The 25748-nt window shown below is 38.6% G+C and overlaps 1 protein-coding gene across 2 annotated transcripts in view; it reads right to left on the bottom strand.

Annotated features, from left to right (window-relative positions):
• CWC27 (CWC27 spliceosome associated cyclophilin) overlaps positions 1 to 25748 on the bottom strand; it is a gene marked incomplete at both ends in the record, with an annotated part of 231662 nt that overhangs the window by 97338 nt on the left and 108576 nt on the right. For both annotated transcript variants that reach the window (XM_080705514.1, XM_080705515.1), the window contains one exon: positions 10146 to 10246. In XM_080705514.1, the coding sequence (XP_080561640.1) occupies positions 10146 to 10246 (101 nt within the window). The remainder of the gene's footprint in view (positions 1 to 10145; positions 10247 to 25748) is intronic.

Below are 25748 nucleotides of genomic sequence, written 5' to 3'. Positions count from 1 at the left end.
CACACTGTGCCCTTGAAAAACCTGGCTCAAAGGATAGCAAGGTAACTACTTATGTTACTCGGTACCTGGCAGAGGCTGCCCAGAGCAGCTGTGAGATCCCGGTGGGCTAAAACTTGGTGTCCCATCCTGGAAGTAATTAGAACCTCCAGAGACACAGGAAAGGCATAGTACTCAAGGCACGGTACCTGCACAGAGTCACAGGGAGTTGGTCCAATACTATACTGGATACCCTCTGCCAGAGCAGGTAAGGATGTGCAGGCCCAGGGCCAGATGGCACAGAGCAGAAGGCCTGAGATCATAGAGCCCAGGGCAGAGAGTGCAGAGCTAGGGCTGGAGAGCTCAGAGCGCAAACACTCATAAAGTGGGTCCAAAGTTGACAATAGGTGAGGGAGTAAATGAGAGACATTGGGATATACTCCAGAATCTACCACAGTGAACAGAGATACAGATATTATACAGGCCCAGGTCCTATTTATGTAAATTAGCAGGACTACTTATTTTATTTTTTTCTCTCACACTGTTGCTAGTTCTTTTTGTTCTTTTTAATTTTTTTGTTCTTTTTTTCTTATAGCTTTTTTTCTTTTGGTTGGTATTTTTTCTTTGATTAAAATTGTTAGTTTATGTAACTTGTTTTGTTACTTAATGCATATTTGTTTGCTCCTTCCCCCCATTCCTTTTATAAACATCCTTACTCTAGCTTATCTACTCTCTTCTCTCACAAACCTGCTGACACCTCTAAATTCCAACAAAGCAAGCACAAGCAAATCCAAAAGATGTAATATGATTCCCTGCACCCTTTCAGATCACAATGGAAAAAAAGTAGAAATCAACAACAGGAAGACCAAAAGAAACTATTTAAATACATGGAGATTGAATGATATACTACTGAATGATGAGTGGGTAAGATCAGAAATAAGGGGAGAAAAAAAGAATTCCTGGAATTAAATGAAAGTAGAGTCACAACCAATAAAATATCTAGGAATAAACCTAACCAAAGATGTAAAAGGTCTATACAATGAAAACTATAAACCATTAAAGAAAGAAGTTAAAAAAGACATTGGAAGATGGAAAGATTTTCCTTGCTCATGGACAGGCAGAATAAATATCATCAAAATGGCCATTCTGCCAAAAGTGATCTACAGATTCAATGCAATTCCTATCAAAATACCAGCGACATTCTTCATAGACCTAGAAAAATCAGTCATGAATTTAATATGGAGAAAGAAAAGATCCAGAATAGACAAAGCAATTCTCAGCAAGAACCATGAAGGAGGCATCAAATGTCTGACTTCAAATTATACTACAGAGCAATAGTAGTAAAAACAGCATGGTATTGGCACAAGAGGCATACAGACCAATGGAACAGAATAGAAGATACAGAAACAATCCTACACTTATAGTCAATTGATCTTTGATAAAGGAGCCAAACTCATACGCAGAAGAAAAGACAGCCTTTTCAACAAATGGTGCTGGGAGAACTGGCTATTCATTTGTATAATAGATGGAACTAAATCCTTACCTCTCAACATGCAAAGGAATCAACTTGAGATGGATCAAAGATTTAAAAATTAGACCAGAGACTATAAAGTTATTAGAGTAGGGCATAGGCTCAACACTCCAATATATAGGCACAGGCAGGAACTTTTTCAACAAGACCTTCAAAACACAGGAAATTAAAGTAAGAACTAACAAGTGGGATGGCATCAACTAAAGTTTCTCCTCATCAAAGGAAACCATCAAGAACCTAAAGAGAAAGCCTACAGAATGGGAGAAGATCTTTACCAGCCACAACTCTGATAGAGAGCTAACATCCACAATATACAAAGAGCTCAAAAGACTCTATACCAGCAAAACAAATAACCCAATCAAGAAATAGGAAACTGAATTAAATAGACACTTCACAAAAGAAGAAATAAAAATGGTCAAAAGATACATGAAAATATGTTCAATGTCATTAGCCATCAGGGAGATGTAAATAAAAACTACACTGAAATTCCATCTAACCCCAATCAGAGTGGCAAGCATAAAGAAATCAAATAACAACAAACTCTGGCAAGGATATGGCAAAAGAGGAACTCTTTTACACTGTTGGTGGGAGTCCAAACTAGTTTAGCCACTATGGAAATCAGTGTGCAGATTCCTTAGAAAACTGGGAATGGATCCACCTTATGATCTGTCTATACCACTGCTGGGTATTGTTCCAAAGGGGTTGAAATCAGAGAACTACAGTAACATATACATACCCATGTTCATAGCAGCACAATTCGTAATAGCCAAAATATGGAACCAACATAGGTTTCCATCAACAGATGAATGGATTGCAAAATTATGGGAAATACAAGCAATGGAATTCTACTCAGCTATAAAGAAGAACAAAATCATGTCATTTGAAAGAAGATGGAAAGACCTGGAGAACATTATGTTAAGTGAGATCAGTCAAGCAGAGAAAGAGAAGGGACATATAAAAATATGCCCAAACTAGAGAGTATTAGGGATACCAGAGGGACTCCAGGTAATGGAGGGGAAACCTCAGCAAAGCTAGAAAGGAAGGGTAGGAGAGGAAGAAGGCTGAAGTTGATTAACTGGAGGAGCTACATTCAGATATGTTTATAAGTGTGAATTTAAAATGGTCAACCTGGACATTCATCATTGGGCAGGGAGGGAAAGGGGAAGCCGGGTGAGGGCACCAAGCACTGTGTGAATGTATGGCATTTTCAATATGATTCACATAAAAATAAAAAATTAAAAGTATATTAGAAAAAGACATTATTAAATATACAGTATGCTTTCCAACACATAAAGATAGTAACAGGTTCAATAATACTTCAAGAGACTGTCCTAGCCACAAAATGAAACTTTATTTTTTTCAAGGTTTCTTGGAAGTGAGGTGTTCTATATAGCTGAATATTCCAGGTAACAGAATCCTACCTTTAAATGATTAAAACAAACTCTTTTAAAAAAATAGAATCACTGCCAATTTTTACCTTATTAAAAATAATAAAGCTGGGCATGATGGCGCATACTTATAATCCCAGCATTTGAGAGGCAGAGACAGGTGGATTATGGTTCACGGACAGCCTCAGCTACTTAGTGAGGTCCTTTACAAGTCAGTAACACCCTGTTTCAAAAAAATTAAAAGAATGAAAAATAGGACTGGAGTGTAGCTTGGAGGTAGAATGTCCCTGGGTTCCATCCCCAGTACCACAAAAAAAGCGAATAAAAAATAATAATAAATACCATCTAAACTCTTCTTAATGAATTGAATGATTATATTAAGCATCAATAACTTAGAAAACCAATCAACCTGTAAGCACCATGTCCAATGTAAGAAAAAGTGGAAAATGACTAATGACCCAAAAAGTTTTCTATGAAACAAATACACCTACTATCATTTTTTCATTTAAATAGAGTAAATATTAGCACATAGATTAAAAGTAGACAAATGACACGTTGGGCCTCCCCTTCCCCCTTAAAAAAAAAAAAAAAGATTACACAGGATATCTGAAGAAAGTTAACTGCTTTGGGAAACAGGGCCAGTTTGCTTAAGGAGAAAAATTAATTTTATGTCAATTAGGTGTAACCACAATCTAACATTCCAAGAGGGCGTCTGTTTATTATATAAACCACAAATAAGCTAATTTAACATTATATAACAGATCAGTGAAATGTGGTTAAAAACTACATATTGTCACAACCCATTAACAACCTTCACAATTCCTAGACTGACTTAATCCAGTATTAAAAAGATAGGCTGAAGAAACTTGAAATGGCCCAGCGCAATGTGAGAGGTACTAAGTACCTCAGGGATATGTTTCATGGAGAGGCTTTAAAATTCTTTCTTGATTTACAAGCTCAGATTGCTCTTCCTCCTCTAACTTTTGGCAGAAGTTATAGAGCAGGTATTGTCTGCCTAAAACTTTGAAAAGAGGATCTGACACTTTATCTTCCCTAAAGCTGATTAGAGAATATGTCCAAACCTGTATCTCTATATGGCCATGTTCAGTTTGTTACTGGTTTTGATATAAAACTTTAAAAAAAATCTAGAAAAGACTAAGAGACATAATTTAATGAAAAGGGTTATACAGTTCTATTAAAGAACTTGATAGAACCAACAAAGGAAACTAACTTTATCACCAATTAATTATCAATCTCATTCAAAATTTATTACCCCATAATAATCCTATGCATAGGTTTCAATAATTTACAGTGAGTCTGTAATAATACATCTCTTCCTATAAAGTATATTTATATCTATTAACTAACAACATCCTTGTGTTAAAAATAGCAGATTCTATTCATCCTTAAATTTATATATAAAGAAAGAGGTGGGACCAAATTTCTAACTTGCCTAAAGTAATAGAACAGAGTTAAAAGTAGAACTATGATTAGATAAGCCCTTATTGTCTATACAAATCTGGATAAGGATTTGGCCCAGGAAACTGGGTAGAGATTATAAAATCAATAAAATATTAATCCTTTAATCAAAGGTGATTTCCTAAGATGGCAGACTCACTGATGACAGTATCAAGGACATTAGAGCACCTGGCTTAATGGGACACTTCAAGTCTTGAAAGCAGGTCAAACCAGGTATTTTAATGCACAGGTAGTAGAACACAAGGCTCTCTTGTTCTCATAAATTTCTTCGCAAGTGTTTTTAATCCCAGTATAATACACTAAATTCTAAAATGAAGTGGCAATAGCCAGCGAGTGTTAAGACTTGCCAGATGAATTTAAAAAAGGAAATAATACCACTGGAAGCTTTACTTAAGAATATACATAAGTTTGCACACATGTTCCTTTTAATTAAATATCATTGTAGACATGCAACTTTGAAAAACATGAAAAGCTTGTTTTGAGATTTTAAATGTCATGTTTACATATGGCCATATTGATTATAGGCTGTAACTACAAATAATAGCATTAAAATTTATATTTTCGGTCCGGACCCCTGGCCCCCACCATGGGCGGGTGGGCAGGCACTGACGGGGTGCCCCTAGGCGACACCCCTCTCCACCTGGAAGGACCCCGTGGTCCGGGCCCCTGGTCCCGACCCTGGGTGGGTGGGCAGGCACTGGCAGGGCGCCCCCAGGCGACCCCCCCTCCACCCGGAAGGACCCCGTGGTCCGGGCCCCTGGCCCCGACCCTGGGCGGGTGGGCAGGCGCTGGTGGGGCACCCCTAGATGAACCCCTCTCCACCCAGAAGGACCCTGTAAAAAAGGAAAAGAAAAGGAAAAAAGGAAAATATCAGAGAGGGGTCAAGCAGGTGGCAGATGCCAGGATACTGGAGATGCAGACAAAACTTATCCAAATGAACTGGAATTATTGGAAAAATTCCCCGCTAAGGAGGACTGCTTCTTTTCTACATTGTTAAGAATCTTAGACATCACCTATAAGGAGAGAGACTTTAATGGAGACCAAGGAGAAAGGCAGTGCTGAAAGTGGTCTCCGCGTTGGCGGTGGAGACTTGTGTTCAGGAGAAGCAGAAATCAGAGCCTACCAACCTTACTTTTTTTTTTTTTTTTCTGGAGAAATTACAGCAAAGGTTGAATGCTACCGTCGCGCATGCTTAGGAAGACTGGACAACATTCAGAGTGGAAAAAGAGCTTGGGAAAGATTTGAAATGGTGGAGGCAGTGGCAATGGCAGTGTGCAGACACCAGATCTCTCGGCATCTGCATTCTTATTCATGCAGTCCATAGGCGATTCTCAACGTGAGAAATAAGCCCCGAGAGAAGGTGTGGTCGTTGGCCCAAAGTACTCTCCACTTTTAGATATTCTTTCATAACTATTATTCTTTTAGTAATGATTCTTTTAACTCTCCACACGAATTGCTCTGGTGGTGTAAGATCAGGACTGTGAGAGAAACTGAGTCCATGGAAAATAAACTCTCAACTTTGTTCAAATGGTAAAAACTAGTTAGATGCAGTGGCAGCATTCCAGTCAGTAATTACAAATGCAGACCCCCACCCCCTTATCTTTGACCTTCAATACAATAGAGCCGAAGGCTAGGAAGATTCTTGACCTTTACACCCAGTATGTGCGCTTCCTGAAACAGGGAGGTGCCACGTGGCTAAGAAATGAATATGTCAGAAAAAAGGACAGATATATTAGATATGTAAGTGTGAAAGAAAGGAAATATGGTGAGAATAAGAAAGCATTTTTGTATGAAGAAGAGCTTATCCTAAGATTGTCCCAAATGGGAAAGAGAGAATCAGGGTAATCAGAAAAGAAAAGGAAGTTGCAGAGGGTCAGTGATAGGAATATGGATTATTAAAAGAGGAATAGGCTTCTAATAGCCTATTGTTTGAGGAAAAGTGCTCAGCTGCTAGAGAAATATATCTGACAACTAAATCTAAAGACTTCGTGTTATTTCTTGGTGTTTACCTGCTAAACTGTGTCATGAGTTTAAGTTTTCAGATAGCGGATAGTATTGCAGACAAAATCCAGCAGACATACATCGAAATCCTCTAAATCATCACACAGATTTCCCTATGGACATGTATGAAAGCTGGAATCTTGGACTTCGTCCCCCATTATAGATAAAGAAGGACATTGGACTAAGCCCTAGGAATGAAAGTTCCGAAAGGGTTAAAGAAAACTCTTAAAAACAAACCGGACTCTTCAAGTGATTTTGGGTGTGACTTTTGTTCTTCTGGAATTAGCCAAATAAAAGCCTCTGCAGCTGCAAGGCCAAAGGGGGCTGGGTCGAAGCACAAGACCCACCTGGGATAATGGGACTGATCTCAATCACAAAGACCTGTGATATCCCAGGCCTTTACTTTTGTCTTGTCCAGGGTTGGTGATTTGCATGTGTATCTCTCTTTTTTTTTTTTTTTACTTTGGGTGATTTGCACTTTTCTACTAGGGAATCACTGGGGGAGGGAATAATATAAAAATCTTGTGTCCAAAAAATAAAGTGTTCGATTGCACAAGAAGCATCGATCCATATCAGGTTCTTTTCAAGAGCGCCGTCACTAGGGACTTAAAGAAATTTAGTCCCTAAAAGGGAAAGAATCACTGCAGATAAGAATCTGCAGTATTTCACTCTATCCTTCCCCATCTTTACTGAGATCGACCGTGAGTGAATTCGCGCCCCATTTGGACTGAGCAAAGAAGCAAGAAGCCTGTGGCAGCAGTGGCCAGTACTCAGGGGAGGCAGAGATCTGATGCATTACACCTGGAACCTTTGAAGTAATGACCCCAGAGGCAGAATGCTACCACCACCATGCACCCTCGAGAACGTGGGACAAATAGTTGGGCAAAGAGGGTGCTCGGATTAGAGCCTGCCGAGGGGTGAGGCTGGCGACGGACACAGCAAAGCTGGGATCGGAGCCTGCCGTGAGGCAAGGCCGGTGCTGGGGCCTCCGAGGCCAAGATCGGAGCCTGCTGAGGGGTTAGGCCGGTGCAGGGGCCACTGGCCGGCATCGGAGCCTTCCATGAGGTAAGGCCGCTATTGAGGCCTCTGTGGCTGGGATTGGAGCCTGTCGAGGGGTTAGGCCGGTGCTGGGGCCAGCGAGGCTGGGATCGGAGCCTACTGTGAGGCAAGGCTGGGGCCTCCGAGGCCGGGATCAGAGCCTGCCGAGGGGTTAGTCCAGTGCCGGGGCCAACAAGGCCGGGATCGGAGCATGCCGTGAGGCAAGGCCGGTGCTGGGGCCTCTGAGGCCAGGATCGGAGCCTACCGAAGGGTTAGGCCGGTGCCGGGGCCAGCGAGGCCGGGATCGGAGCCTGCCATGAGGCAAGGCCGGTGCTGGGGCCTCCGAGGCTGGGATCGGAGCCTGCCATGAGGCAAGGCCGGTGCTGGGGCCTCCGAGGCCGGGATCGGAGCCTGCAGAGGGGTTAGGCCGGTACTGGGGCCAATGGCCGGCATCGGAGCCTTCTGTGAGGCAAGGCCGCTATTGAAGCCTCTGAGACCGGGATCGGAGCCTGCAGAGGGGTTAGGCCGGTGCTGGGGCCAGCGAGGCGGGAAACAGAGCCTGCTGCGAGGCAAGGCCGGTGCTGGGGCCTCCGAGGCCGGGATCAGAGCCTGTTGAGGGGTTCGGCTGGTGCCGGGGCCACTAGCCGGCATCGGAGCCTTCCGTGAGGCAAGGCCGCTATTGAGGCCTCTGAGGCCGGGATTGGAGCCTGCCGAGGAGTTAGGCCGGTGCTGGGGCCAGCGAGGCCGGGATCGGAGCATGCCGCGAGACAGGGTTGGTGCCGGGGTCTCAGAGGCCGGGATTGGAGCCTGCCCAGGGGTTAGGCCAGTGCCGGGGCCAGGGGCCGGCATTGGAGCATTCCATGAAGCAAGGCCGCTACTGAGGCCTCCAAGGCCTGATTCGGAGCCTGCCGAGGGGTTAGGCCGATGCCGGGGCCATCGGTTAACATTGGAGCCCGCCGTGAGGAAGGCCGGTGCTTGGGTCTCCGAGGCCGGGATCGGAGCCAGCTGAGGGGTTAGGCCAGTGTCGGGGCCAGTGAGGCCAGAACCGGGGCCTCCCATGAGGCAAGGCCGCTGCTCGAGCCAGCGAGGTCTGGATCAGTCGACCGGGTAGCCAGGCCACAACTGGGGCCGTCAATAGTGGGATTGGTATTTGCAACACGGCATGCACAGAGAAATATCGCAGAAAATTAAAACCAGATGCTTCCCCTAATCAGCAATAACTAGGAGGAAAGGGGCAACAGGAAGTGGTCGAGCTATAGAAAGGGCCCTATAGTGAAGTAATTAAGGTGACCAATCAGAGGGTATGGAATAGGGGAGGATGGAGCCTCTTTAAAAAGCAGGAGGTACATAAACATATGTATCAAAGTTAATCACCAAACAAGCATGGGATCGAGGGAGGGGGAGGGAATGGGATGGGGACTGGATGAGGGCTAATTGGATGATGTGTGCTTGTATATCCTCTCAAGTCTTATATTTCAATGTGATGTATGATTACAATGTACCAATAAAAATAAATTTAAAAAAATTTATATTTTCTATTTGTAGGATTTAGGTAAGAAACAGTGGAATCATAAATAACTAAATTTTTCTTCTTATAAATTCAAAATCATTGTTTTATGAAAGTTTTCTCTTTATTTAACTTACTTTTTACAAGAAGCCTGAGGGCTAGATAAGGCATTTTCTCTCTGAGTTTATGATATGAAAACTGACTCATCAAGGCTTAATTTAAATAGCATCACTACTACCAACTATAATCAATAATTTTAATATTTCCCTACTTATTTCTTGAGAAGATATAATATTCCAAAATATGCTTATTATCATTAATGTTACATAGAACAAGCATTTATCATTACTACCAGAATTATTGTTAAAAATGCCAAAGTTAAGATACTAGATGTGATAACACATACCTGTAATCCTAGCACTTGGGAGGCTGAGACGGGAGGATCATATGTTCAAGGCCAGCCTCAGGATCTTAGTGAGCCTCAGCAACTTACTGAGATGAACTTACTGAGATCCTGTTTCACAATAATAATAATTAAACAAAAGGACTGGGCAGTAGACTGGGGAGTAGACTGGATGCTGCGGGGTTCAGTCGCCAGAACATACACATTTATACACAAATATCAAAGTTAATGTATTTTTAGTCTCTATAAAGAGTCTTTGCAAAGACTGAAATGCAGGTGTAACACATGTATCAAGTGAAAATTCATAATAAAAATACAGGTCTATATTTTACAACAATTTACTACTCCAAATTATCCAAAAGATTTTTAAAAATATTATCTGCTGCTAAGCGTATTGCCAAATTAAATTGCTAGAGAACATATGATGTTCAAAATACCAAATCACACAAATTTGAAAGACTGCTCATGTAATTTAATCAAATATAAATGATTTATAAAAGCCATGTAGCCACATAGAGAGAGAAAGATTTCAAGTACTCTGTTAATTCTCATTAAATCTACTTAAAAGTAGTAGTTGTAACCATGTTTGCATTGAATTTACTTCTTAGAAAATGTCTCTGAATGGACATTTATTTACTAGCTAATTGTGAAAAGCAAATGTGGAGGAAAAAACAAATGAACAAAACAAAAGCAAACTAAGGAAGAAAGGAGAGGAGAAGGAAAAGGAGGCAACAGGAAGGCAGAAAGAGAGAGGAGGGAGAAGGTAAGCAAAATGAGGAGGCGGATGATCAAGAGCAGAGTAAGCCTGGTAAGTGCACTTACCTTCATTTTTCTTCTCTGTTTTTGATGCATTTTCTATTTTCTTTTGTTTTGCTGCTAAGATTTCTCGCTTTAGTTGTCTTGCTTCTTTTCTGAGCTCTTCACTATAAAGAAAAAATAGTTGTGTCAGTATATAATAAATAGACAGAAAAAGCAGTTCAGCATACACAGAATTGTTGTTTTGCAAGGAACCTAAATCTAAGAAAAACAAAACAAAATGATTGATATAATTCATTCACTTTGTTTTTATGTACACGATTTGTTGCATAGATATTTTTAAAAGTAATGTACATTTTGAAACTTAATGGATATTTTAAAAGTTTTAATTTTTTACAAAAATATTTTTATGAGTTAATATAAAATACTTCCCCTTTCAAGTATATATTAAAATAAAATAATGCTGGACATGGTGATGCATGCTTGTAATCCCCGTGCTTGGGAGGCCGAGACAGGAGGTCTCGAAGCCAGCCTCGCTGGCTTAAGAGACCCTGTTTCCAAATAAAAATATTAAAAAATAGATCTGGGCATGTAGCCCGGTGGTAGAGGGGTTTCCAGGAACCCCAGTACCACCAAAATAAATAAATAAAAATAAAAATAATAAAATAAATAAATAAATAAAATAAGCAATAGATGACTGTCTTATTAATTTACTACCAAAATTAATATTCTTACTTTAATTAATGGAGAATTTGAGTCAAACCAAACTTTAATGTACATTAAACAATTTGGCTTAAAATTTGTTGAATTTCTCAATTAACACCAGTAATTACCATTATCAGGCAATTATATATCCTACACATACTGCTAAAAACTTTTAAAAGTTATTTGATTTTTCAAACTAAGATTTTTAACTCATCTAATAACACAATTTGGTACATCATTTCCTCTTCTGTGAAACCAATCATGCCAAGTAATGCTGATGATTAATACAATACCTCATGTATTAAAGGCATAAATGTTGATTTTACAAGTCATTAGTTAAGTGAATTGTTCCTGTAAGACAGTTTTTAGGGCAGGTGATTCAAATTCATTTCTTGATAACAACTGAAAATTACTCACGTCATAAACCCTGCTTTGGTTAGAATATGGTTTGAGTACACCCCCACACCCCAAGTGCATGTGTTGGAGGCTTGATTCACAGGGTGGTGATACTGTAAGGTGACGGAACCTTTAAGAGATGATGCCCAGTGGGAGGTCTTAGATCAATTACAGGTGGAGGTTGTGCTACCCCAGTCTCTCTCTGGCTTTCTGTTTCAAAATGTACTCTCTCCCTCTCAGCACTCCTGAAGTTACCATCTGCTATGAGGTGACAAAGTGCCTTAAGAAATCCTACAATGCTGCTTGTCAAGTTAGTTTGTCTTATAGTTAGATACAGAATGTCCCTTAAAGAGTTCCTTTATTAATAGTCAGGGTTGATATAGTTAAGCCATGAAAGTTATAATCTCAGCAGTAGAATAATGTACTATAATGAATTTATTTGGGTGGTGCACTGAGCTGGTAGGGTATGGCTGGAGAAGGTGGTCCCTGGGGCTGGCCTTGGGGGTTATATAAGGTTCTTCCTCTCCTCACTCTCTCTCTTGCTTATGGCCTCCATGATATGAGAAAAAAGCCTTGCACTCTCCCTTTCTCTGCTTCCTACTGCCATGCCTGGCCTTGAACACCGAAATCATGAGCAAATAATCTTCCTTCCTCTAAAGTTACATGGTCAAATCTTTGGATTATAGCTGTGAAAATACTAATACAATCTGCCTCCAGTATTTTGTTATAGTGACAAAAGGCTGACTAATACAAACCCTTTGGGTCATTTATGAATAATCAAAGCTATACATGTTCTGTCTTTGAATATCAAGCATCTACTCTATTGTTAACAAAAGCTAGACTGGATCAAGGGTACTCAAAGAAGACTTTAAATTCCAGCAGGCATTGCACTCTGGAAATGGTCTCCCAAACAATGTATATAGCAAGGTGTAGTTGAATATAAGTCTAGATAGTTCCACACTATAATCTTTTAGTGTTTCCTCCTGATCCCAAATCCCATATAATTTTACAACTCACAGTTCTACACTGCACTAACCAAATTGGTAGACCTTAGAATGTGCATGACTCAATTCTTTTTATCTGTTTTTCCTCAACAAACACACACTGGCACATTTTATGTCTGCTTGGCATTCAAGGTCCTGAAATCTAAAACTACCTTCTCTGACCAAAATCTCTACTTTTTCACCTTTCATTTCCAATGAACTTGCACTTTCTCATAGTAACGAAAATCAACAATATAACTGAGGTTTATGGTGCATCAGCTCCATCATAATCCTCATTGACTTCAATTCTGATGGTTGACCAAACATTTCACCAATGTACTTTTTAGCTCCCTTAAGGTTTTTAACTTGTCTGACCCTATGGATATATTATAACCACCTGGAAGTAATTGTGAGCATGGTGGATATGGTTTAAGTGTCCCTCTTCCCCTAATGGATCTGTTCCAGGGAACAGATAATAGATAGTAGGCTAACTTTAGATGTGAGATGTTGCCTGGGGATTTGCCCTTATAACAAGTTCCCCTGATAATTCCAAGACACCCATGTTTGAGAGCCAATGATTAGGACTTTACGATAGAAATTGTATTCTCTCTTTCACAGTTGCAAGCACTCCTACTTCACTGACCCTTTCATTCAGCAAACAAATATGCTCAAATTTCCCTGGACTCTGCTTGAATCAAATGATTATGATCTCCACAAATGGACTCCATTCCTGAAAGAACAGTTCATATATACAGTCTACTTCATAATCTCTTGCAATCAATCCCTCTTATATTCTCCTGAAACTATTCCTCTATTAACCAAATTCAATGGTCTTTTCTTAGCTTCACTCTTCCTCTTTAGCCTATCATTCAATGATATAAACTACCCTGTCCTTCCTGAAATTCTATCCTAATCACATTTATGTGGCTTTTCAAAGTCATGGTTTCCTGATTCTTCTGGTTACTCTTTCTCTTCTTCTCTTACAGTAGTTAGCATTTTTTTCCTCATATCTGTATCTTGTAAACTTGCATTTTTGTCTAATCTCATAATATCACCTATCACTCCTATATAAGTTATTTCCAAATCTAGATGTTTTGCCTTGACTTTGCTCTTGCATTTCTAATTATCAATTATAAATCTCCATGTAGATTAATGATATCCAATAAAAATATAAGGTAAGAAATATAACAGTTTAAAGATTTTTAACAGATATATTTAAAAAGTAAACATAAAAGTTTAAATTATAACTGGGTGTGGTGGCGCACACTTGTAATCCCCGCGCTTGGGAGGCAGAGACAGGAGGATTGCCCAGGTTCGAGGCCAGCCGTGCTGGCTTAAGAGACCCTGTTTCCAAATTAAAAAAAAAAAAAGTATAAAAAATGAGTCTGGGAGTATAGCCTGGAGGTAGAAGGGCTTCCAGGAACCCCAGTACCACCAAAAAAAAAAAAAAAAACCAAAAAACAAGTTTAAATTACAGCCAAAATATTTTTTTTCCGGTATTGGGGATGAAATCAAGGGGCATTCTACCTTTGAGCTAACACTCCCAGCGCTATTTTCTGGTCTCATTATTTTTGAAACAGGGTCTCACTGAGTTCAAAGGGTCTCACTAAGTAGCTGAGGCTGTCCATGAACCATTATCCTCCAATCTCTGCCTTCCAAATGCTGGGATTACAAGCGTGTGCCACCGTGCTCAGCTTTTTTTTTTTTTGTTTGTTTGTTTTATCTTATTGGTGCACTATTGTCTCACATCATAATGTGGGTCATATTGACAATGGCATATATTCACACTGTACTTGGTGCCCTCCCTCACTCCCTGCTTTTCCTTTTCCCTCCTTCCCAATTCTGAGTGTCCAGGTAAACAATGTTATATTCACATGTATACATATATTCGAATGTTGTTTTTCATTGATTAACCTCAGTCTTCTTCCTCTCCTATCCGTCCTCTCTGGCTTTGCTGAGTTTTCTCCTCCATTATATGCCAAAATATGGAATCAACCTAGGTCTCCATCAACAGATGAATGGATTGCAAAATTATGGGAAATACACACAATGGTATTCTACTCATTAATAAAGAACAAAATCGTCATTCACAAGAAGATGGAAAGACCTAGAGAATAGTATGTTAAGAGAGATTAGCCAAGCACAGAAAGATTAAACATTATGTTAAGTGAGATTAGTCAAGTACATATGCTTTCTCAAAATATTATTTTTTGAACACTCAACCAATAGAAAAATATCAACGTGATATTTTACATTCTTATTTTGTACTAAGTCTTCAAAATCTGGTATGTATGATATAATTACAACAAATCTCAATTCAGACTAGACACATTTCAAGACTCAGAACTAGATGAACAGCAGATGTCTCAACATAATTACAAAGTCTTTATTTACAAATCCAAGGTTATCTCCTTCTTGCCCAAACCTATTTCTTCTCCTATAAAAAAAAAATCTATGCGATTATTTAACCATTATTCATCAGATTTATACCTCTTCTTGACTATTCCCCCTTTTTTCTCTGAATCATTGTTGAATTACATTTTTCATTAAAATTCATTAAAAATGGCATCATTGTGTTAAATTTTTCAACTGACTGCAGATTTACAATTTGTCAAAATCTTTCAGACTATTCAAACATCACCATTTGTTAGTACTTGTGGGATCCATAACTCTTGGAATAAAGCACAACTTATTAAACTAATCTTTAGATCACAGCCTAATTATACGTTTTTCCAAACTTATATTTTCTGAAATAATTCTATCCATTGGCACTAGAATACATTTAAATATATTAAGATGAGAATAAAAATTGTAATCGTGGAATGTATGTCAGCAAGTGCTGCCAAATCAAGGGCTTGTATTAGAATTCAGAGAGGATCTTCTTGACACATTCAAAACCTAGTTTCTGCTTGAATGATAAAGGAAATAGCTCTTATAAATCGTTATTAGCTATCAGATAAATAATTTATCCTAATAGGTATATTTCTAATTTAAATTCACTTGAATTTTAATATAGTTTATATATATATATCACCACTAACTACCTGTTAATTCTGCATCACATTTTTTTCTTTAAAAATCTGGCACATCTGTAACATCTTTCTCCCTAGTGGAAAAAAGAAATCTTCCTTTAAAAAGGTAATCCTACCTTTCATAGCAAGCAAACACCATCAGCAGAGAAATAAAAACTGTAAATACAAGACACAGAGAAAAAGAGGGCTGAAAGAACAACCAGACACCAGAAAAGAAACCAGCCTGCAGTGCCGTGGCCGCAGCTGCGGCGTGGAGCTGCGTCGCACCATCTTCCCTCACAGCACCAGGCTCCAGAGAGGAGGGGGACTCAGAACTGAGCTTAAAACCAAAGAGAAGATACACCGGCCTCACAACCAAAGACGCACCAGCAGCGCGATACTGCCAGCGGCAGCGGCGACTTCACTGGACGGCTCCAGGTCAGCACACTCAACAAGCCACCAGGTCCTAGAGAGGAAGGGTGGACAGTGAGCAGAGGTGAGCAGCTGTGAAACAGCCAGGCAGAATTCAGCACTTTTTTCAGCTCAAGGAGATTCTAAAGCTCGCAGGGGCCAGGCTCAGCACACCCTGCAGGGACTCAGAGTGGAACTCAAAACCAGAAATACGCCAGACTCACGGCCGAGGGCGTGACAGTGGCGCCATATTGCCAGTGGCAGCAGCAGCAAGTTCATCGAGTCCACTACAGCTCCATCAGCGCACTCAACAACCAAGAATCAAATTGCAACCCCTAGAGAAGAAATCCCAGTACTGCACTCCTAGGGTCTTGCGCAAATAGTCTCCCTGGGTCAGAGATCTTTGCAGTCCAACCCAGTGGGGGCATGGCAGCAGCAGAGATATCACACCATAGTTGCAAATCCCCACTGGACAACGCCCAGCCTGGCACCCCCATGGTCTAAAGCAGCCTCGATTGACTCCTTGGGTCTGAGACTTTGTGATACAACCCACTAAAAAAGTAGTGAGGTCTGAAATACCACAGACTCAAGATCCAGAGCACCTTAAGTGAAGTCGTAGTGACCCAAGAAGAACCCAGAAAAGGCACAAACTTCTGAAATTATGGGAAAGAAAAATAACAATGGAGCAATAAATGCCCACAACACCACAATATCAGAACTTGATAACACAGAAATTCAGAGATCTCTAGAAGATCAAATCAGGAAAATAACTGTAGAAATAATAGAGGACTTTCAAAAAGAATTCAGAGAGAGTAAAAAAGAAATGAAGGATGCAATCATTGAAGTAAAGGCCTCAATTCAAAGTATAAACAAAAGATTAGACCACATGGGGAATAGAATCTCGCTCCTAGAAGATGATCACTCCAAAAATGAACACATAGTCTCTAATTTAGAAAAAAAAAATCTGGCAGCAGGAATCAGACATTGAAAAAATATGGGCACATTTTAAGAGAGCTAACCTAAGAATAATTGGAATAGAGGAGGGAAAAGAAGGTGAATCCAAAGGGATCAATAATCTCTTCAGGGAAGTGATAGTGGAAAATTTTTCAAACATAGAGCAAGAGGTCAATACAAAGGTCCAGGAAACTTATAGAACTCCCTTTAGACAGGATCAGAGAAGAGGATCCCCATGCCACATAATTGTTAAAATGACTAATGTAGAAGCCAAGGAGAGAATCTTAGCAACAAAAATAAAAGGCCAAGTGACATTCAGAGGCAAACCAATTAGAATCACTCCAGACTTCCCAAAACAAGTCATGAGAGCCAGAAGGGCTTGGAGTAACATTTTCCAAACTGTGAAAGAAAACAAATTCCAGCCAAAAATTTCCTACCCAGCAAAACTATCTATCAAATTAGATGGGGAAATAAGAAGCTTCCATGAAAACCAGAAACTGAAGGAATTTATGTCTTCAAAACCAGCGCTAGAGAAAATACTCAAAAAGATTAACTACAAAAAAGAAATAGGTAATACACGCCAGAACCAAAGAAACAAGATTTTGCCTCTAGCAGACAACTAAGCAAAGAAGAATAAACACTATCTTTAACTGAAAGAAAATCTTAACATGTTAGGAATTAAAAATTATCTCCCTAAAATCACACTGAATGTAAATGGCCTCAACTCCCCAATAAAAAAACATAAAGTGGCAAAATGGATTAAAAACCAGAATCCATCCATCTGATGCTTACAAGAAACACACCTTACAAGTAAATATAGGAATAAACTCAAGGTAAACGGCTGGAGCAAGGTAATCTATGCCAATGGAACTCGAAGACAAGCAGGAGTAGCAACTATGATATCAGACAAGTTAGACTTCAAATCCAAACTTATTAGAAGAGACAAAGAAGATCATATTTTACTGGTAAAAGGAATAATCCAGCAAGAGAAAATAACAGTAATCAACATCTATGCCCCAAACATAGGTGTAGCTACTTTCATAAATCAAACTCTGTGTGACATGAAGTCACACATAAATCCCAATACAATAATCCTGGGAGACTTCAACACGCCTCTCACAACACTAGACCGATCTTCCAGACAAAGGGTCAGTAAAGATGCCTCAGAACTAAAGAACACCATTAACCAAATGGACCTGTTGGACACATATAAAATATTTCACCTAACTACAGCAGAGTTTATATTTTTCTCAGCTGCTAACGGAACCTTCTCCAAAATACATCACATCCTGGGACACAAAATGAGCACTAGCAAACTTAAAAAGTGTTACATACTTCCCTGTGTCATTTCAGACGATAATGGAATGAAACTAGAAATCAACTATAGGAAGACCCAGAGAAACAACATAAATATGTGGAGACTGAACACCAAACTTCTGAATGAAGAATGGGTCATAGAAGATGTAAGAGGTGAAATCAAGACATTTCTAAGCCAGGCGTGGTGGCACACGCTTGTAATCCCCGCGCTTGGGAGGCAGACACAGAGGATCGCACAGGTTCGAAGCCAGCCGCGTGTGCTGGCTTAGGATACCCTGTTTCCAAAAAAAAAAAAAAGTAAAAATAGGTCTGGGAGTGTAGCTGGAAACAAATGAAAATAAAGATACAACATACCAAAACCTCTGGGACACTTTGAAAGTAGTATTAAGAGGAAAAATTACAGCACTAAGTGCTCACCTAAGAAAAACAGAAAATCTTCAAATAAATAACCTAACGACACACCTCAAAGCAATTGAAAAGCAGGAACAACTGAACCCGAAAGCCAGCAGAATACGGAAAATTATTAAAATTAGAGCAGAAATTAACAAATAGAGAATAAAAAACAATACAGAAAATCAACAATTCCAAAAGCTGGTTTCTTGAAAAAATTAACAAGATAGATAAACCACTAGCCAACCTAACTAAAAAAAAGAGAGAATCAACTTAAATTATGAAGGGATGAAAAAGGAGACATTACTACTGACAGTGTAGAAATCCAGAGGATTATCAGAAACTACTTTGAAAAACTATACTCCAACAAAATGGAAAATCTGGAGGAAATCGACAAATTCCTAGATAAATACAACCTTCCTAAACTGAGTCAAGAAGATATAGAACACTTAAACCAACCAATAATAATCAAAGAGATTGAAACAGCAATAAAGAGCTTACCATCAAAGAAAAGCCCAGGACCAGATGGTTTCCCAAGTGAATTCTATAAAACCTTTATAGAAGAACTAACCCCAATACTCCTCAAACTATTTTGCGAAATAGAAAAAACTGGGACTCTCCCAAATACATTCTATGAAGCCAACATCACACTAATACCCAACACGAATAAAGACAGTTCAAGGAAGGAAATCTACAGGCCTATATCTCTGATGAACTTGGATGCAAAACTATTAAACAAAATACTAGCAACACGCATTCAAAACCACATCAAGAAAATCATACACCATGACCAGGTAGGGTTCATCCCAGGGATGCAAGGCTGGTTCAACATACGAAAATCAATCCATGTAATTCACCATATAAACAGAACCAAGGACAAAAATCACATGATCATTTCAATAGATGCTGAAAAAGCATTTGATAAAATTCAACATCCAGCCGGGCGTAGTGGCGTATGCTTGTAATCCCAGCATTCGGGAGGCTGAGACCTGGAGGATCATGGTTCACAGACAGCCTCAGCTACTTAGTGAGGCCCTCTGCAACTCAGTGAGACCCGGATTCAAAATAAAGAATAAAAAATAGGGCAGGGGGTGTAGCTAGGAGGTTGAATGCCCCTGGGTTATATCCCCAGACCCGAAAAAAAAATTCAAAACCCATTTATGATGAAAAGCACTACAAAGAATTGGAATAGAAGGAACATATCTCAACATTATTAAGGCAATCTACAATAAGTCCACTGCCAACATCATATTAAATGGGGAAAACTTCAAGAATTCCCCTTAAAAACAGGAACTGTTTTTAAGGAACAAGAAAAGGATGTCCATTATCACCACTTCTCTTCAATATAGTATAGAGACTCTAGCCAGAGCAATAAGGCAAATAAAGGAAATCAGAGGAGTACAAATAAGAAAAAAATAACTCAAACTTTCACTATTTGCAGATGACATGATACTATATTTTGAAAACCCAACAAACTCAACCAAAAGGCTTACAGAACTGATCAACAAATTCAGCAAAGTATCTGGATACAAAATCAAACTTAAAAAAATCAGAAGCTTTCCTGTACACCAACCATAAATCCACTGAAAAAGAAATTCAGAAAACACTTCCACTCAGGTTCTCCCACAAAAAAAATAAAATACTTAGGAATAAACTTGACCAAGGAGGTAAAAGATCTCTACAAAGAAAATTATAAAACACTGAAAAAAGAAATCAAAGAAGATCTTAGACGATGGAAGGATCTTCCGTGTTCATGGATTGGCAGAATAAATATCATTAAAATGGACATTCTTCCAAAAGTGATCTAGATTTAACACAATGCCCATTAAACTACCAAGATCATTCCTCACAGACATAGAAAAATCAGTCCTTAAATTTATCTGGAATAACAAAAAGCCCAGTATAGCCAAGGTAGTTCTCAACAACAAAAATTATGCAGAAGGAATCACAATACCTGACTTTAAACTATACTACAAAGCCACTGTAATAAAAACAGCAAGGTACTGGCAAAAAACTAGATACATAGATCAATGGAGCAGAAGAGAAGACCCAGAAACAAGTCCACACACTTTCAGCCAATTGATTTTTGACAAAGGGGCCAAAAACGTACACTGGAGAAAAGATAGCCTGTTCAACAAATGGTGTTGGCAAAACTGGTTAACCATATGCAGAAAACTGGAAATTAATTCCAGTTTCTCACCCTGTACAAAAGTCAATTCAAGATGGATCAAAGACTTGGAAATCAAACCAGAGACCCGGAAGCTCCTGGAAGGGGGCATAGGTCCAACACTGCAACACATAGGCACAGATAAACACTTTCTCAACAAGACCCCAAAGGCACAACAAAATAAAAGGCAATTCAATACGTGGGATTGCATGAAACTGAAGATCTTCTGTTTAGCAAAAGAAACTATCAAGAACCTCAATCAAGGGCCAAAAGAATGGGAGAAGATTTTTGACACCTACAACACAGATAGAGGACTAATATCTAGAATATACAGAGAACTCAAGAAACTCAACACTAAGAAAACAAAGCATCCAATAACAAAATGGGCAAACAAACTAAATACACACTTCACAAAAGAAGAAATTCAAATGGCCAATAAATGCATGAAAAAATGCTCAACATCACTGGCCATCAGAGAGATGCAAATCAAAACTACCCTGAGATTTCACCTAACTCCAATGAGAATGGCAATCATTCAAATCACAAACCACAACAGATGCTGGCGAGGATGTGGAGAAGTGGGAACTCTAAGATACTGTCGGTGGGATTGCAAACTAGTTCAACCACTTTGGAAAACAGTATGGAGAATCCTCAGAAGAATGGGAACAAATCTACCATTTGATCCAGCAATACCACTTCTGTGTATCTACCCAAAAGATAGGAAACCAAACTACCAAACTAATGCATGTGTAACTATGTTCATAGCTGCACAATTCACCATAGCCAAACTATGGAACCAGCCAAGATGTCCATCAACAGATGAATGGATTACAAAACTGTGGGATATGTACACAATAGTATTTTACTCAGCCATTAAAAATACTCAATTACATCATTTTCAGGGAAATGGATGGACCTGGAGGACATTATGCTAAGTGAGATTAGTCAGTCACAAAAAATAAGAAAGCAGATGCTTTCCCTAATATGTGAGAGTTAGGGAGAAATGGGTCATAGGAAGAACTCTAGATGAAAAAGAAAATCCTATAGAGGAGTAAACAAGGCAACCTGAAGGAGGAGAAAGGAGGGGGTAAGAGGAAAACCTCTAAAACACACAATGTACTTAAACTTATCAAAGTCAACCACTAAGCCAAGCAGGGGAAGGACGGACGGGGAGGGAATGGGGTGGGAATTGGGTAGGGCTTGAATCAGTGATGCATACATGTATGTACACACAATTTTTTTACCCCAATATGATGTATGAATATAATACACCAATAAAAAAAAGTCATCCTAAACCAAGCATGGTGGCCCATGCTTGTAATCCCAGTACTTGAGAGGCTGAGACAGGAGGATCACAAGTTCACAGTCAGCCTTAGCAACTTGTGAGACCCTCTACAATTTAGTGAGACCCTGTTTCAAAATAAAAAAGTAAAAATAGGGCTGGAGGTGAAGCTTGGAGATAGAATACTCTCAATTTTTGGTACCACAAAAAATAGTCATCCCAATAAAGTACTAAATTACCCAACAATATTTATTTCTGTGGCAGTACTCTACATATAGGCACAGAAATCAATATAAATAAGAAGGGAAAGAAACCTCACTTTGCTACATTTTTAAACCCTCTCTTATAACATAAATAATGAAGTAAAACAAAGTTTGTAACATGAAAGACAGTATTGTAGAGGCAACAGAACTTAACTATTTAGAGAATTATCTTGGATTCAGGAGGCTTTGACTTAAAAGCCAGCTCCATTATCTGTAAGCTAAGTGACCTCAATTTTATCCTCAAAATTAAGCCAGGCAGAGTGGTGCACACTTCTAATCCCAGACTTCAGAGGATGAGAAAGGATTGCTGGTTCACAGCCAGCTTCAGCAAGTTAGATGGTAACTTAGTCCTTTAAAAGAATATGACTCGGTTGAACACTTATTTCTCTCTAGCTCTCCCTGTCTCAGACATAGGGTCAAGCCAGATTTCTTCTTAGCTCTTTGATTTTCTTTTAACACTAACTTTATTCTTCCATCCTAGATGTTTCTCAGTAGTTACAACCCTCTCTTTTCCCCTCCCTTCTTTAGAATTTTATCCATACTGAGGATTTCAATTCCCTCTACCAAAATGCAGCCAGAGTATAAAATCAAGATAATCTGATACTTAACATATATCCATTTTTGAACTTAAATGTACACTTCTGCCAGATGAATACTCCCATTAGACATTCTACAAATGCAAAAAATTACCAGTTTTAATATTAGATTGATTCATGGCTATCTTTCCTGATAAAGCCATCAGAATGCTGGCTGTCAGGCCTGCCTTCTATTATCACCTCCTTACTTATGCTGTCCTTCTATTTTCCCGTACAGTCTCTTCCTTTCTGTGGTTAGTTACAGCAGTCTAACTTCACTACTGCAATAGACTCCTATGTGCTCATCATGGCTTTAGTCTGCTCTTCCTTCCATTCACTTGTAACACATGTGCCAAATCCTATAATTCCATTCCCATGAGCTTCAACAGCTATCTAACTCCTACTGAATTATGCACTAATTTCTCTCTCAAATATTTAAGTCCCTGTCATGAATTAACTTCAAAAAGTTTTTTCTGAACTTTATCTCCCACGTATCCTCTATGGTTACTCTAAATTTTAGTCAAAACATACTAGTCATAATTGCCTTGGCAAACTGAGATGTGCACACATACCCCTTAATTCATTCACACCATTTCCTTGGCTTGAAAGACTATATTCCCTCTATTTCTATTTACTAAAGTCTTCTTTAACTTTCTTTTTTTTATTATTGTTTTTACTTTACTGTGGTACCAGAAGTTGAACTCAGTGACATTCTACCTGAGAGCTATATTCCCAGTCTCATTTTATTTTTTATTTGGAAACCGGGTCTTGCTAGGTTGCTGAATAGCCTCACTATGTTACTGAGGGTAACTTTGAACCCAAAATCCTGTCTTAGCTTCTAAAGAACTAGAATTGAATGTGTGTGCTACCATGCCTGACATTCTTCATCTTTTAAGGCTTCATGAGAAAGTGGCACCTGAACACAACCATGGGGGAAGGTTTTCTCATCTATGAATTGTGGCTCTACTTGGTATATAACAGGCTGACACTAGGATTAAGGATTAAAGTTAGTAAAAAGGTTATTGATTGCTTAGAAGGTTGTTATTTTCTATACTGAAAATATATTACAACCAACTCATGAAAATTATAGCAACTATTTGAAGAATTAAAAACTCAAAAACTTATAAGAAATGATACTAATTACTGCACCAATAAGATCTATGATCATTGAATTTTTTTCCTTTTAGGTCAGTGTCATTCCAAATGATTATAGAAAACATTTGGGTGGTGAAGGGAGGGAAACTGATAAATCAGAGGTCTAGGCCCACATAATTAAGTGCCCACAAAGAAGCAATCTGTCTTCTTTGCATTTCCTTTATCATCACATAAGGAGAGTATGAGGAATGTATAAATTAATATTTCTGAAGGGCATTATCAAAATTATTACACAAGTGTAAAAACTATTATCATACTATGTAGAACATTTTATAACAATTCTTTTGGATTTAGGATATTAAAGGCCATTATTAATTAAAATTATTTCCTCTCAGTGTTCACACTAAGGAAGTATTAAAATGCCAGAAATTTTCACATTCTTCCTAGACAAAGAAGATTAACTGGAGCAATAATAAGTGATTTTCTACCATTGTCCAAGTCAATAATGAAAATGGAAAATAATGGAAACATGAAATAGACAACCTAATTCTTTATTTAGTTTCCCATTTAACTATCGAATAAAAAGTACTTTTAGAATTACACACCGTACTTTTAAACTGTACATTTTCTTTTTTTATTTTATTTTTTTTTTTTTGGTGGTACTCAGGATGGAATCCACAGGCATTCTACCTCTGAGCTACACCCCCAACACTATTTTTTATTCTTTATTTTGAAACATGGTCTCACTAAGTTGCAGAGGGCCTCACTAGGTAGCTGAGGCTGTCCATGAACCCAAATCCTCCCATCTAAGCCTCCCAAGTACTGGGATTACAAACAAGCGTGCACCACCAGGTCCAGCTTAAACTGAATATATTCTATATAACAGAAAGCACTATGAATAAATCTTACACAGAAAGGTTTTTAAAAACTATAGTATGTCAGTACATTTCCATTTTTATCAGACTTTTGATATGGCTCAGCAATAGAACATTTGCCTAGCATGCACAAGTTGGTTTGATCCATAGCACCAGAAACAACAACAACAACAACAACAACAACAACAACAACAACAACAACAATGAAAGGGCAGTCACATACTTTGTATAACTTTCAGTTGATTCTTATTTTTCCCAGTACTTTTCTCATTTTCTTCAATTTCCATAAATGTGCCTTAGATGAATTTTGAGTTATGTCTGCTTTATCCAAAAATATCTTTACTGGTGCATTTATATATCATAGTAAGATTCATACACAAACATATCACTTGGTTTATTTTTCTCTTTATACCACCCTGATCCTCTTCCTGCTCGCTCACATGTTAGTGAGATTGGCAGTGATACCTTTATATATGTATATAACATTGTTTTCTTCTTCAGTCCTCTTCCTCTTCCCTACCTTCCTTCCCTAATCCCCTTCTACCAGTCCCCTGATCTCCTCATTTATCTGAAGTCCCTTTGTTTCCTATTTTCTCTCTAGCTTCTACACATGAGAGAACTTATGTAATGAGAAGTATTATCTTAATATAAGTAGTGGACTCAAGCACTGACTCTAACATCTTTAAAACAAGTGGTAACGATCAGACCTGAGTGCTCACTATTCCTTTGAAAAGAAATTTAAACTATAAAAGCAAAATGAATGATATGCATGTTTATTAATAAGGTGATAAATGAATTTGCTTAGAGACTTTTGTAAAGCAAGCTGATGGCTGAACACAGGTCTGTTACATACCATTGTATCTTGGGCCATGGATATAGTTAGCTTAATCCTGATATTTTCCAACATTTGATAAACTTTGTAACACATGATTAAAAGCCAAAAAAGTATACCCTTCATGGGTTTTAGTCTGCTGCTGTAATAATAAAATAATCAAATCTATGTGTAATGAAACAACAGCTTTGCTGTTGATGAAATCATAAAATTACTACATTAAAAGCCCATCATAAGTATTAAACCTATAGTTGTATGGCACAGGTTTTAGACTTATGGTATCATCAAATGGAATAGAGAAGTAGACTTATCATACCTCAGAAAGTATCAAAATACACTGTAGTTTACACACAAATTTTGAAAAAAAAAAATCAAGCAACTAAGAGAATAAAATGAGGGAAACTCCATTGTGT

This window comes from Muscardinus avellanarius, assembly GCF_963383645.1.
Source record: "Muscardinus avellanarius genome assembly, chromosome: 1".
Lineage (NCBI taxonomy): Eukaryota > Metazoa > Chordata > Mammalia > Rodentia > Gliridae > Muscardinus > Muscardinus avellanarius.
This window is presented reverse-complemented; position numbering and strand designations above follow the sequence as displayed.